The sequence below is a fragment of the Mustela putorius genome, unplaced genomic scaffold (assembly GCF_011764305.1).
Source record: "Mustela putorius furo isolate JIRA1106 unplaced genomic scaffold, ASM1176430v1.1 tig00003988_pilon_pilon_pilon, whole genome shotgun sequence".
Lineage (NCBI taxonomy): Eukaryota > Metazoa > Chordata > Mammalia > Carnivora > Mustelidae > Mustela > Mustela putorius.
Window position 1 is genome coordinate 16,232,665 of NW_025422127.1, and position 13,019 is coordinate 16,245,683.

At 35.7% G+C, this 13,019-nt stretch overlaps 2 protein-coding genes across 27 annotated transcripts in view; one reads left to right on the top strand and one right to left on the bottom strand.

Annotated features, from left to right (window-relative positions):
• DCP1B (decapping mRNA 1B) overlaps positions 1 to 13,019 on the bottom strand; it is a 54,157-nt gene that overhangs the window by 32,555 nt on the left and 8,583 nt on the right. The window contains exon 3 of the mRNA XM_004773750.3: positions 10,451 to 10,578. Coding sequence (XP_004773807.1) covers positions 10,451 to 10,578 — 128 coding nt within the window. The remainder of the gene's footprint in view (positions 1 to 10,450; positions 10,579 to 13,019) is intronic.
• Positions 1 to 13,019, top strand: part of CACNA1C (calcium voltage-gated channel subunit alpha1 C) — a 735,043-nt gene that overhangs the window by 11,465 nt on the left and 710,559 nt on the right. The gene's annotated exons all lie outside the window — the stretch shown is intronic.

The following is a 13,019-nucleotide window of genomic DNA, read 5'->3' on the forward strand; positions in this document are numbered from 1 at the left end:
TGTCCTTTTGTGTCTGGTTCGTTTCACTTAGCATAAAATCTTCAAAGTTCATCCATGTTAGAGCATCCATCAGAACTTCATTCTGGTTGAGTACTACTCCAGTGTACGTATATACCACATACTGTTTATCCATTCACACACCACTGAATATTTGGGTTGTTTCCACATTTTGGTTATTGTGAAAAATGTTGCTATAAACATTATTTTGTTGATGATTTCTTTTATTTATGTTAATGTGAGATATCAGTCTATAATTTTCTTTTCTTGTAATGTTTTTGTCTTGTTTTGGTATCAGGATAATGTTGCTCATAAAACAAGCTGGGAAGTATTTCTTCTATGTTCTGGAAGAGATTGTTTAAAATTAGTATTATTTCTTTTTTGAATTTTTGGTAGTATTTACCAGTGAAACCATCTGGACCTAGAGTCTTCTTTGTTAGAAGGTTTTAAGCTACAAAGTTAATTTATTTAATAGATATGGGATTGTGTTATTTACTTCTTTAGTACATTTCGGTGCTTTGTGTTTTTCTAGGAATTAGTCCATTCATTAACTTGTCAAATTGATAGACATGGAGTAGATCACAGTATTTCCCTTATTATTTCTTCAATGTCTGTGGAGACCCCCACTCTTCCATTCTTGATACCGCTCATTTGTGTCTTTTTTTTTTCTACCGCCTTGTTAAGTCTGACTGTGGTTTTACCAGTTTTACTGACTCTTTTCAAAGAACCAGGTTTTTTTGTTTGTTTTTTAAACATTTTATTTATTTATTTGACAGAGAGAGATCACAAGTAGGCAGAGAGGCAGGCAGAGAGAGAGGAGGAAGCAGGCTCTCCACGGAGCAGAGAGCCCGATGCAGGGCTCAATCCCAGGACCCCGGGATCATGACCCGAGCCGAAGGCAGAGGCTTTAGCCCACTAAGCCACCCAGGCGCCCCAAAGAACCAATTTTTATTTCACTGATTTTTTCTATTGTTTTTGGGTTTTTTTGTTATCATTGATTCCTGGGTTTTTATTTGTTTCTTTCTTCTGCTTCCTTTGGGTTTAGTTTGCTTCTCTATTCAAATTTCTTAAAGAGAAAGCATGAAGTATTCATCTGAGAGCTTTCTTCTTTAACGTAGGTATTCGATGCCATAAATTTCCCTCTAAGCCCAACCTCAGATACATCTGATATATTTTCATTTTTATGCAGCTCATTTATTTTCTAATTTGTCTCCCTCCTTGATACATAAGTTACTTAGAAGTGTGTTGTTTAGTTTCCAATCATTTGGGGATGTTCCACGTATTTTTCTATTACTGATTTCTGAGTTCAAATGCTTTGTTGTCAGAGAGTATACTTTGTATGATTTCAATTTCTTCAAAAATTTTAAAGTTTGCTTTATGACACATGATGAAGTTTTTCTTGGGGTATGTTCCATGTGCACTTGAGAAGAATATACATTCTGCTCTTGTTGGATGGAATGTTATGTAAATGTCAATTATATCAAGTGAGTTGACAGTGTGGTTTGGGTTTCTATATTCTTGCTGTTTTCTGTCCATTTATTCTATCAAGTATAGAAAGTAGAGTACTGAAGTTTCAAAGTATAATTGCGGGTTTTATTTCTTTTATTTCTATTACTTTTTGTTTCACATTTTTGGAATCTCTGTTATTAAGTGCATACTAATGATTGTTATGTATTTTGGATAAACTAACCTTTTTATCATTATGTCATGTCCTTCTTTATTGCTGGCAGTTTTCTTTGCTCTAGTGTTTACTTTTTCTGATATTAAGAAAGTCACTTCAGCTTTCTTTTTTTTTTGTTTTTTGAAGATTATTTATTTATTTATTTATTTGACAGACAGAGATCACAAGTAGGCAGAGAGGCAGGGGGAGGCAGGCTCCCTGCTGAGCAGAGAGCCCGATTTGGGGCTTGATCCCAGGACCCTGGGATCATGAGCTAAGCTGAAGGCAGAGGCTTAACCCACTGAGCCACCCAGGCACCCCCAGCTTTCTTTTAATTAGTATTTTCATGGTATATATTTCTCCATCCTTTTACCTTTAACCTATCTATATCATTACATTTAAAGTGGGTCATGATTTTTTTAATCCAATCTGACAATGTCTTTTAATTGGTATGTTTAGACCATTTACATTTCATGTATCTAATATGGTTAGATTTAAATTACTGTTTTGTTTGCTGTTCTCTCATTTCTTGCCTACTTATGTATTTTTGAAATGTTTTTAATATTCTAATTTATCTATTGGTTTCTATAATCTTTTTGTATTTTCTTTTTTTATTAGTTGCTCTAGGAATCACAATACCTAACTTTTCACAATCTACTACAGTTTTCATTTTACTACTTCAAGTAAATGTAAAGGCTTTATACCTATACAGGTCCCCTTACCCTTCCTCTTTTATTACAGTTGTCACAGATATCACATCTACATACATTAACTCACCTCCTGACAACATTACAACTTTTGCTTTCAGTAATCCTGTGTATTTTAAACATCTTGAAAGGAGGGATAACAATTATTTTATTTACCTATATTTTTACTGTTTATGTGGCTCTTCCCAAGGCATCCTGCAGTTCCAGCGTCCCCTTTGGTATCACTTCCTTTCAGTCTGAAGAACTTCTTTTAGCATTTACTTTAGAGCAGTTTAGCTGATAAAGAATTCTTTGAACTTTTCCTTCTCTGAGGATGTATTTAATTTCACCTTCATTCTTTTTTTTTTAAAGATTTTATTTTATTTATTTGATAGACAGAGATCACAAGTAGGCAGAGAGGCAGGCAGAGAGAGAGGAGGAAGCAGGCTCCCCATAGAGCAGAGAACCTGATGTGGGGCTCGATCCCAGGACTCTGGGATCATGACCTGGGTCAAAGGCAGAGGCTTTAACCCACTGAGCGACCAGGCACCCCTCACCTTCATTCTTGAGGAATATTTTCACTGGAAATAGAATTCTAGTTGGCAGTTCTTTTATTTCAGCACTTTGAAATGTTGTCCCACTGTCTTCCAGGCTTTATGGTTTCTGAAGAGAAATCTGTGGTCATTCAAAACATTGTTCCTCCATATGTATCAATTTCCTCTGATTGCTTTCATGATTTTTTTTTAAATTTATTTTTGGCAGTTTATGATGTTTAAGAGGCACGGTTTTCTTTGTGTTTATCCTGTTTGGGGTTCATGGCGTTTCTTGATTCCATATATTTGTGTCTCACCAAGTTTGGAAAGTTTTCAGTTATTATTTCTTCAAAAATTTTCTAACCAAGACTTTTTCTCCTTTTGTTGTACTCCAGTGACACAAACTCAGACCTTTTGATATTGTCCTATAGGTTTCTGAGGCCCTGTTTTTGTTTGTTCTGTTTTGTTTTGTTCAGTTTCCTCTATATTCTACAGGTTGGATAATTTCTACTGATCTGTCTTTGAATTTGCTGACTTTTCATTCCTTTGTCATCTCTATTCTGCTATTAAGGGTCCAGTGAATACTGTATTATTCAGTTCCAAATTATCCATTTGGTTCTTTTCATACCTACTTCTCTACTGAGAATTTCTCTTTACATTCATTTTAAGAGTATTCAGTTTTACCTTATGGAGCATAGTTATAATAACTGTCTTGAAGCCACTGTTTTATAGTTCCAACACCTAGATCGTCTCAGGGTAGTGAATACTGGCTGGGTTTTCCTTGAGAGTTGATCAGATTTTCCTGGTTCTTTGCAAGATTAGCAATTTTGGACTGTACCAAATGTCCCAACATTTTGAGATTCCAGGTACTCTTAAAACTCTCCAAAAGTTGTTTGTTTTTTTTGAGAAGGTGTCCAATTCATTTAGGTTTAGATAGGAAGTTCTCTCTTGCCTTTTATGGGAAATGGTTCCCATGTCAGTTCCATTTCAAAGCTGTGTCTGCCATATATATATATGCCACTTATGATGGTGGTTTATATTTTAGGTGAGTTCTCAAAGACTTTGCTATGTCTGTCTTTGTTACATGTATGTGAATCTCACTGGTGAGATCAGGACTTGTGTCAGTTCATAATCAGAATTAGGAGATCTTATTCAGCTTTCTCCTCTAGAATCTGCCCAACTCTCCAGCTCTTAGGAGCCCCTTTCCCCAGACCTCTGGCTATAAAGTTAAGATGTCTCTGAGTTTTGGCTTATCAGAGTCAGGCAGTCTGCATAGTTTGGGATGCTCACAGGGTGAAGCAAAAGAAAGATAAAAATATATAATGGGACCCCCCCATCCCACTGCCCCTACAAATCTTTAGACCACAGGGGCAGTGGTTTCCAGTTACTGTGGCAGAAACAGGATGTTTCTTGTGATCTTTAGGGGACTATGTCACAACCATCATTGCCACAGTGGCAGTTCAGCTTTGCACTGCAACTGGCTTCAGGGTAGGGCTAGGAGAGAAAAAAGGAGGAAAGAAGGAGACTTTTTTCATACTTTGTAGCTTACAGTAGTCCATTTCTCCAATTCCCAAACTAAAAAGAGGGGTTTCTCTTAGTTTTTGTTGTTCTTGTCTTCTGCACCTTGGCCCACTCTTGAGTCTTGAGATAAGAAAAGAATAAAATGCAGAAATTTACCACCATACTGAATGTTCTTCAGATTTTGATTTCCCTTCCCAACAGGCCTGTTGTTTACTTTCAGAATCTTCACTTAGTTGCTTTTTGTATTTAGAACTCTTAGTTCTAAACAATGAGAGAGATGTCTGATAGTGAACTTATATTTTGGCTGGTGCTGGAAGCTTAATCCCTTTTTGTTATAAGGTGTTATGAAATACCTCCAAGTAACAGGTAATGAAAAGCCTGAACTGGAATGAATGTGGGAAGGGAAAGGAGGAGAAAGCAGTAGAACCACTACAATTGTCTCAGAAAGCTTCAGTTAACTTTACTATTACCAAACATGCTAAAATATAATTCATATGAATATTTAGCCTTACAAATAACCTGTTACTACAAATGAGCACTACAGGACTTCAGCCCTGCAGCTAAGGAAGTTATACTTTTGGGGATATACATAAGTTTTACTCTTGAGTTAATTTTTTTACAGAAATAATGCTATACATGCTAGTGCTATATTTCATATGAGCATCATTATGTTACTGGGCAACTCTTCAGTATGTGCATAATGGGCTAAAAAAAAGCACTTGTTAGTTGACTCAGAAACCTAACCACCAATTAAAATGTTTTTATGAATGTTATTCTGCTATCCAATTTTTAAAATTTGATAACTATCAAAATAATACATGTACATAATTTAAAGTCATATACTATTTATATGATTATTTTAATCTGCAGAGCCATATAGTATAATTTTTTCTTTCTTCTACAATATTTTGTATTCCTAGGAATTAAGAATTGACTCCTTTTGTTGTATTTTTCTCTCCCTCTCCCCAATGTTTCTAATGTTTCTATAGCATCACCAAACTTTCTTAACAAGAAACTATAAATGTCCCAACAGACTCAAAGTATTAGTTGTAAAGTTTTTCTTGGACACCCTTCCTGGAGCCCTTTATCCTTATACTTTAATTTAGACTAACTGATCTTCTGTTGCACAGGGGTCATTATGGGATTCCTCTTGATCGTTGTTCTTAGAATTCTTTTACCTCTAATCAGTGTTTGGATCCCGTTTCCTGGATGGCTTATGTATCCATCATAACAGGCCCAATTATGCTTCAGTAACAGATGACCCCCAAAATCTAAATGACTTTCAGTGATAAAGATTTATTTTTTGTACACATTACATGTCCATCATGGCTCACTTTACCTCTTTGTCATGTTATCTTCATTCTAGGACCCAGGCTGACAGAGCAGCCTCTGCCTAGAACATTACTGGTCATCATAGCAGAAGGAAAAGAGACATGGTGAATCATGAACTAGTCCTTCAAGTATCTAATCAGAACGATACAAACTACTTCTACCCACATTTTATTGGCCAAAGCAATTCACATAGCCATACTTGAGTTCAACCCTCCTGGAGGGTGCATCAGTGGCGGGGGCTGGGGGGCAAATCATGTAGTCAAGTCTGACACAACAGAACAGAGATATATAATCTTCTGCAGGGAAGATTAATACATTATGAATAATAAAGCTATCACAGCACGCCTTCCTCTTTCTTGTTTCTTCCATCTTTTTCATGAAATGCATCCTCCACCCTTGTAGGTTTAGTCTCTTTTTATTCCTTTATTGTCATTTCAACAGTTTTAGGAGAACCACAGGATTGTATTCAATATGCCATGTTTTACCAAAGTCCAGCAATTACTTTAAAAGGGAACTTCTAGGACATTGCCTATTTGAAAGAGGACTGACTGTAATTATCATTTTCATTTAACATACCATATTCCATTGTTTATAACAGTTTTTCCTAGAGCCTACAAATGTCAATAAAGGATTTAAATTCTATTTCTTTCTGAATACAAAACTACCCAATATGGTAAATTTACTTTAAAACTGAGGCAGAGTTTCTAAAATAAGTTTGATCTTAAATATCTTGATTTTGCCTTTTATCACTTCCTCCAAACTCCAGGTTTATGTCTACAATGAAATCAAGCAGCTTAAAAGAATTTCATCTGACTCCTGTAGCCACAGACAATGGTATATTCAACATGTTGGTCTAACTCTGAAATCTACCTGCCTCTGCTGTCTGTACTATCTTAAATCTTATGATATATTTGGGAAAATACAAGCTTATTTAGCTATGCAATGAAAAATACAGGAAATGGTTGCTAAAGGGCTATAACAGAAAAGAAATGGTCAAATTCAGCTTTTCATTATATTAGTTTTTATTTGATATTCTCCTCTCTAATAACTAAAATATAAGAGATTCTCAACTTAAAGAAAAACAAACTTGTTTTTTAAACTTTGGAGTATGCAATAAAAAGATTAAGTATTTCTTAAAAATTAAATCTTGCTCAAATGTGTCATTCATATGTATTAGTACTTTCACTAGTTGGGCCTGGGCTTTTGAAGTAAGACTTTCTCGGGGTACCTGGGTGGCTCAGTCAATTAAGCATCTGCCTTCAGCTCAGGTCATGATCTCAGGGTCCTGGGATGGAGCCCAGCATGGGAGAGGGAGGGCGCTGCTCAGTGGGGAATCACCTTCTTCCTCTGTCCTTGAACCTCCCCCCGTCATGCAAGTTCTCTGTCTCTCTCTCTGGCTCTCAAATAAATAAAATCTTAAAGAAAATAAAATAAAAAATAAAGTTAGGCTTTCCCAGTTCAAATGCTATTTTCATCTCAAAATTGTCATGGACCCTAATAAATGACTTAAATCTCTTTAATCTCAGTTTCCTCCTTTATAAAACAAGAATAACAGCATTTCAAGAAAAAGTTACAAGAGTTAAATAACCCATATAAAGCCTTGATGTAGTGGCTGGTGGACAGTAAATGCTTAATAAATATTTGTTGAATAAACGAATTTCTGTCCTTAATTAACATCTACCTTACATATAAGTTTATATAAGTCAAACCCAATTACAACCAAGCTTAAAAACCATAAATCTTTTAATGTAATAAAACCATGTATTTTGTGTTTGGTCAAATTCAAAGTTATTTATTTATTAAACATCCTTTTTTTAATTAAATGAAGAAATTTTAAGATTTTTACTCCTTGATTTTGATCTTCTAAGTTCATCTAATCCAAGACAGGGATAATTGTCTCCCGAGATATAAATTTTTTTTTTAACTTAGTGAATCTAAAACAGTCCATGAGAAAACTCCCCACAAATCTTAAACAACTCTACCTGTTAACATATGGCCTATGACATACGTAGGCCAAGGTGAAATGTCAACACTAGATAGAGAAGTTCTTGATTATATAGGGGTACAGAGTGTTAAAAACCTTTTTTTTTTTTTTTTTTGGATTTTATTTATTTATTTGACGCAGAGAAAGAGACAGCAAGAGAGGGAACACAAGCACGGGTGGAGGGAGAGGGAGAAGCAGGCTTCCTGCAGAGATGCGGCGCTAGATCCTAGGACCCTGGGATCATGACCTGAGCCAAAGGCAGATGCTTAACTACTGAGTCACACAAGTACCCCTTAAAAACCATTCTTGAGTGAAGTTGACTTCATTGTTCAAAGGATGATCTATATGTTATTAAAGAATATAGGATTATAACATAAAGTAATTGAATTCTCTAGAAACATTTGAGAGGTACCTGAGACTTTGAAAGCAACCTGGGGTAAACACTCCTGTGAACCTTTGATGGCAGAGACTGAAAAGGCTTTTACAAGTAACTAAAACTAAAGACTATGGCTGCAAAGGCAATTAGTACCAGATATTAAGGAGAAAATAAAAAGCAAATAAACCCAGAAAGGCAAATAGATCCATTCCCTTCCATTCTTTGCTCTTCAACTGATTTCATTCCTTTCTTATGGAAATTCATTAGAAATATTTTGTTATGCATCCAGAAGGCTGCTTTCAATTTGCATTCATGTTTAATAGTGCAGAGAACAATACAGATGATGTAGGAAAAAGTGGGGAAAAAAAGCACAGAATTTACAGGTTTCTGTCAGGTCTGTCATCTCATTGAGCCTCACTTTTGTCATATGCAAAATGACAGTGAAAATGTCTGCCCTACAAAGTTGTGATTATGAAATATGGTACAATAAATGAAAATGCCTAGAACAGTGCTGTTCAACAGAAATATAAGGTGAACCACAAATGTGAGCCACACATGGAATTTTAAATAAAAAAATTAAAAGAAGCAGGTGAAATTAATTTTAATAATATATTTTATTTAATTCAATAGATTCAAAATATTATCATTTCAACAGATAAATCAATATAAAATTATTAATGAGATTTTTTTTAACATTCTTTTTTGGTACTAAGTCTTTGCAAATCAGTGCGTATTGTACACTCACAGCATAGCTCAATTCAGATTGGCCACATGTCCAGTGCTCCGTGGCCACTCGCAGCTGGGGGCTACCATATTAGAGAGCAGAGGCCTGGGGCAGAGGTGAGGCTTTATATGTTTATTACACCTAAACTCTATTTCCTACCAGATAAACCGTGTGGGACTTAGGAAAGGTATTTTTAAATATCAACCACATTAAAGAAAGTTTGTATTTTTATATTTTTGATACAGTATGTGATATGATATATAATCTGTAATATGGTGATAAGAATTTAAAATATTATCTATATTGACTAGACCATGTATTTATCCAAAATAAGAACCAAAAATGATTATTATAAGTCACTGATATTCATTTATTTTATATTTATTTTTGTGATTATTTGACACATTCTAATTATCTAAAAAAATAAGTAAACCTGACATATCTACAAACATACAAATAATTCAAATAACTATAAACTACAACTGATTTAACTTCACTCCTAGCAAAGAAATGGAGTAAAAAAACAAAATATTTCCCTATATTACTAAATTTTTCACTTCACAGGACTTACCATTGGTTAAGTCATGTTACAGTTTTAATGGCTTTTTTCTCATAAAAACTTAACTGTAATTCTCTAAATAACAGATGACCACTTATGACAACCTGATTATATATGAATATAATCATAAGTTAAAATGCTACTTTATTTCAAAACAAAACAATTCACTGGAATTAAAGCATTAAATATTATTTGGATTACACTGATTATTAAAATTATACTGAATAGTATATAGTTGCCAAATTCTTGTATCTTGATCTCACAAGCAGGGTGGAAAATGTATGGAAAACACTTCTTAACTGCCAGGTCTTTCTGAAAGTTATGCACAAAGCACAGATCACGGGCAGGCACATATGATTTATTTTTAAGTATGCTCTCGTTTTTTCTGTGTATGGAGATGCTCCTGCAGTTCATGTATTTTTCATCAAATTTTCTCTGGGTTGCCCAATAGTCCAACACAAGTGGTCAGACAATCACAAGAATAAAATGGAGAGAGACTACTGAACAGGCGATTGCTACACCTTGTATCAAATCAGACAATGACCATTTAGTTACCTAATATAACTTCAACATTACAAAGTTTACAAAATTCGTAATGACCAAAACTCTTTGGACTCTGGTTTTTCATTTACTAGGTGTTCAAAAGATGGCAATCTAGAATATGGCCCTCTTTTTCCAATAACCTATCATGATGCTAGGTCAGAGGTGATACATAAGGAAATAGTGCCACTAGCTAAATCATCAATTCTGTGCCTGTAGCACCACCTATGTGTCTGTCCCTCTGCAGTATCCTGACCAAGAATTTGTCTCATTCAGTCATACTCAGGTTTAAAATCTCTGATGGGTTCATACTACAAACAAGTCTAGCTGCAGAAGACAGAGTTCAAATACTTAAACATCATCCTATTCACATTGTTTTCACTGAACTTTCGTGAGGTAGGAGCAATTCCCTTAACTGGACTTGCGTATTTCCTAAGTTAACTGATGCTGACACAAACACAAAGACATCTACTGTACAATTTTAAGCATTTGGCCAAACGCAGAAATAAAACCACCCAATGCATTAAGAAAGACTCACATCTGGCATTTCTGTAGAGAAGGAAAGGATCCTGGAGCTGGAAATCCAGGTCTTTAGTAATGGGTTCTGTCCTGTTTTCCATGCTCAACCTATTCATAATGATGAACCCATGCTTTGGAGAAGCAGACCTAAAAATCGCAAGGGGTAGGGATGATATCAAAAGACAAATTATTCCACAGAAGTACACTTCAATAGAACTAATAATCGAATATGCCTCTCAATCTTTTTGTATGTATATACAGCTTTGTGCAGACTGTACACATAAAAACCAATGATTCTTTACTATTGGCTAACAGTACTAATGTACTAATTCATGTACTACTTCATATGTAATATATCCAGTGTGACTGCCCTTGCTGTCCCTTTAGCAAAAGCAAGTCCTACTTATTTAGCTATGTGTATATAGGTATCTTGCTTCCCTCTCTAGGTTGTGCAGAAATAACCACTTAAAAAAATTACTGACAGATACTTCTAAAGAATCTTGAGTGCACATCACAATCATACGAAAAAATTTTTCATAGAAAATGTTAGTGTTGGGGCGCCTGGGTGGCTCAAGTGGGTTAAGCCACTGCTTTCGGCTCAGGTCATGATCCCAGGGTCCTGGGATCGAGCCCCACGTCGGGCTCTCTGCTCAGTGGGGAGCCTGCTTCCCCCTCTCTCTCTCTGCCTGCCTCTCTGCCTACTTGTGATCTCTGTCTGTCAAATAAATAAAAGATATAAAAAAAAAATGTTAGTGTTGGTTTGAAATTGAAGCTGTAAAATCTCTTAAAAAAATGATGCCCCTCTGGGTCAACGAACCCATGATGAGATACAGTACAATTAAAAGATCATAGAATTTAATTCAAGAAGCAACTATTTTGTCTTCCTCGTAAAGGAAACAACTTCATAGATAAACTACTATGAAAGTTTTTCCTCCATAACAGTGTGTCATTTAGTGACTTTTTATTTTTCGTTTCAGTGAATAAATCTTCAGTGCCTACTCTCTGTCAGGCAGAACCCAAATTACACAGAGTGTAACTCTAACAACTACATGTGCATTTGTCTACTCTTGGGTGACAGCCATATAGTAATCCAACTGTGCAACTTCTGGTGACAAATGAAACACCAAATGCTTCTACGCTGAAACTGAAGCAAGCAGAATTCATTTATTTACTTTAAACTAGGGCAGCAGGGTAACCAACCCACAGAAATGTTCTGAGCGATAGGAAGAAAAGGTGTTTATGTTTCAGTTTTATTTCAAATTAGCCATTTGATGCTACTAACGAAGTAAAATACAGCTACAGTACTACTACAGAATTTTGAGACCTCCAAAGTTAAACTTGATGGAAGCCAATCCTTGACTAACTTATTTTACAAAAAGGTAAAGCAGTGGTGGGCATATGATCAATATTAGAGTCACGATAATCATTTCAACTTAAATTCCAAGGAAGAAGGAAAGAGTTCCCATGATCTCTCACACAGAGGGTCCTCTGGAAATGTCAAGTTCAAAAATCACCAGTGGGTGTCTCTATGAACTCTCTATTACAGAAAGCAAGCCATGGCAGGAAATAAAGAAAAAAATTTTTAAATGGGATTAGGCACTTCTATACAGAATCAGAATTTGATTCTTCAGTTATTTCATTATCACAACAGGACCTCACCTCTCTAATGGTATGGTTACTATACCATCTCATAATTTATAAAATAGGCTCGGGGATGAATGTGCCAGTTCCTCCAAAGCAATATCCATAACAGAAGTCAAAATATTATCACCAGCAGCCCCATTACCTGTACTAAAAACTCCCCTCTGACTTTTTTTTTTTTTTAAGATTTTATTTATCAGAGAGAGAGAGGGGGAGAGAGCGAGCACAGGCAGACAGAATGGCAGGCAGAGGCAGAGGAAGAAGCAGGCTCCCCGCTGAGCAAGGAGCCCGATGTGGGACTCGATCCCATGACGCTGGGATCATGACCTGAGCCGAAGGCAGCTGCTCAACCAACTGAGCCACCCAGGCATCCCACCCCTCTGACTTTTATGAGCTTTCTGTCATTCTCTACTGAGGAAAGACCTCAACATGTTAGAATCTGGCATCTATCTGATGGCCCACCCCCGGGCAGGAGGGGAGATGGGGAAAGCTCCTATTCTAGAGGAGTTAGATTTGGGGAAGAGTTTAAGGAACAAGGAAAGAGTTGTTTCTCTACCTATGGTTGAACTGACAGTTCCATTTGGAACTCAGAGTATATTAAGAAATACTTGAAAATGCAAACCTTCAATTGGTGTGGGTACAAAAGAGAAAATACTTGTATAATTTGTTAATCTTAAGCAGTCAAAAAGAGAGAGAGAGAGAGAGAGAGAGCGCATCTACTAAAAATCCCTAAAACCAATCATTAGCATATATTAATACACCTTTTCTTCACTTCTCAAAAGAGTAATACTTGTATGAAATGAATGAGAAATGCACCGTGTGTGTAAGTGTGTATGTGTGTGCTTGGTATAAGTCGGAGTTTATCTGTTTGGTTTTCTTTTCACATTTGAAAATTCTCAAGAGTAGTTTATACTCAGTGGTATGCTCTGGTGTTTCAGAATGTTTTA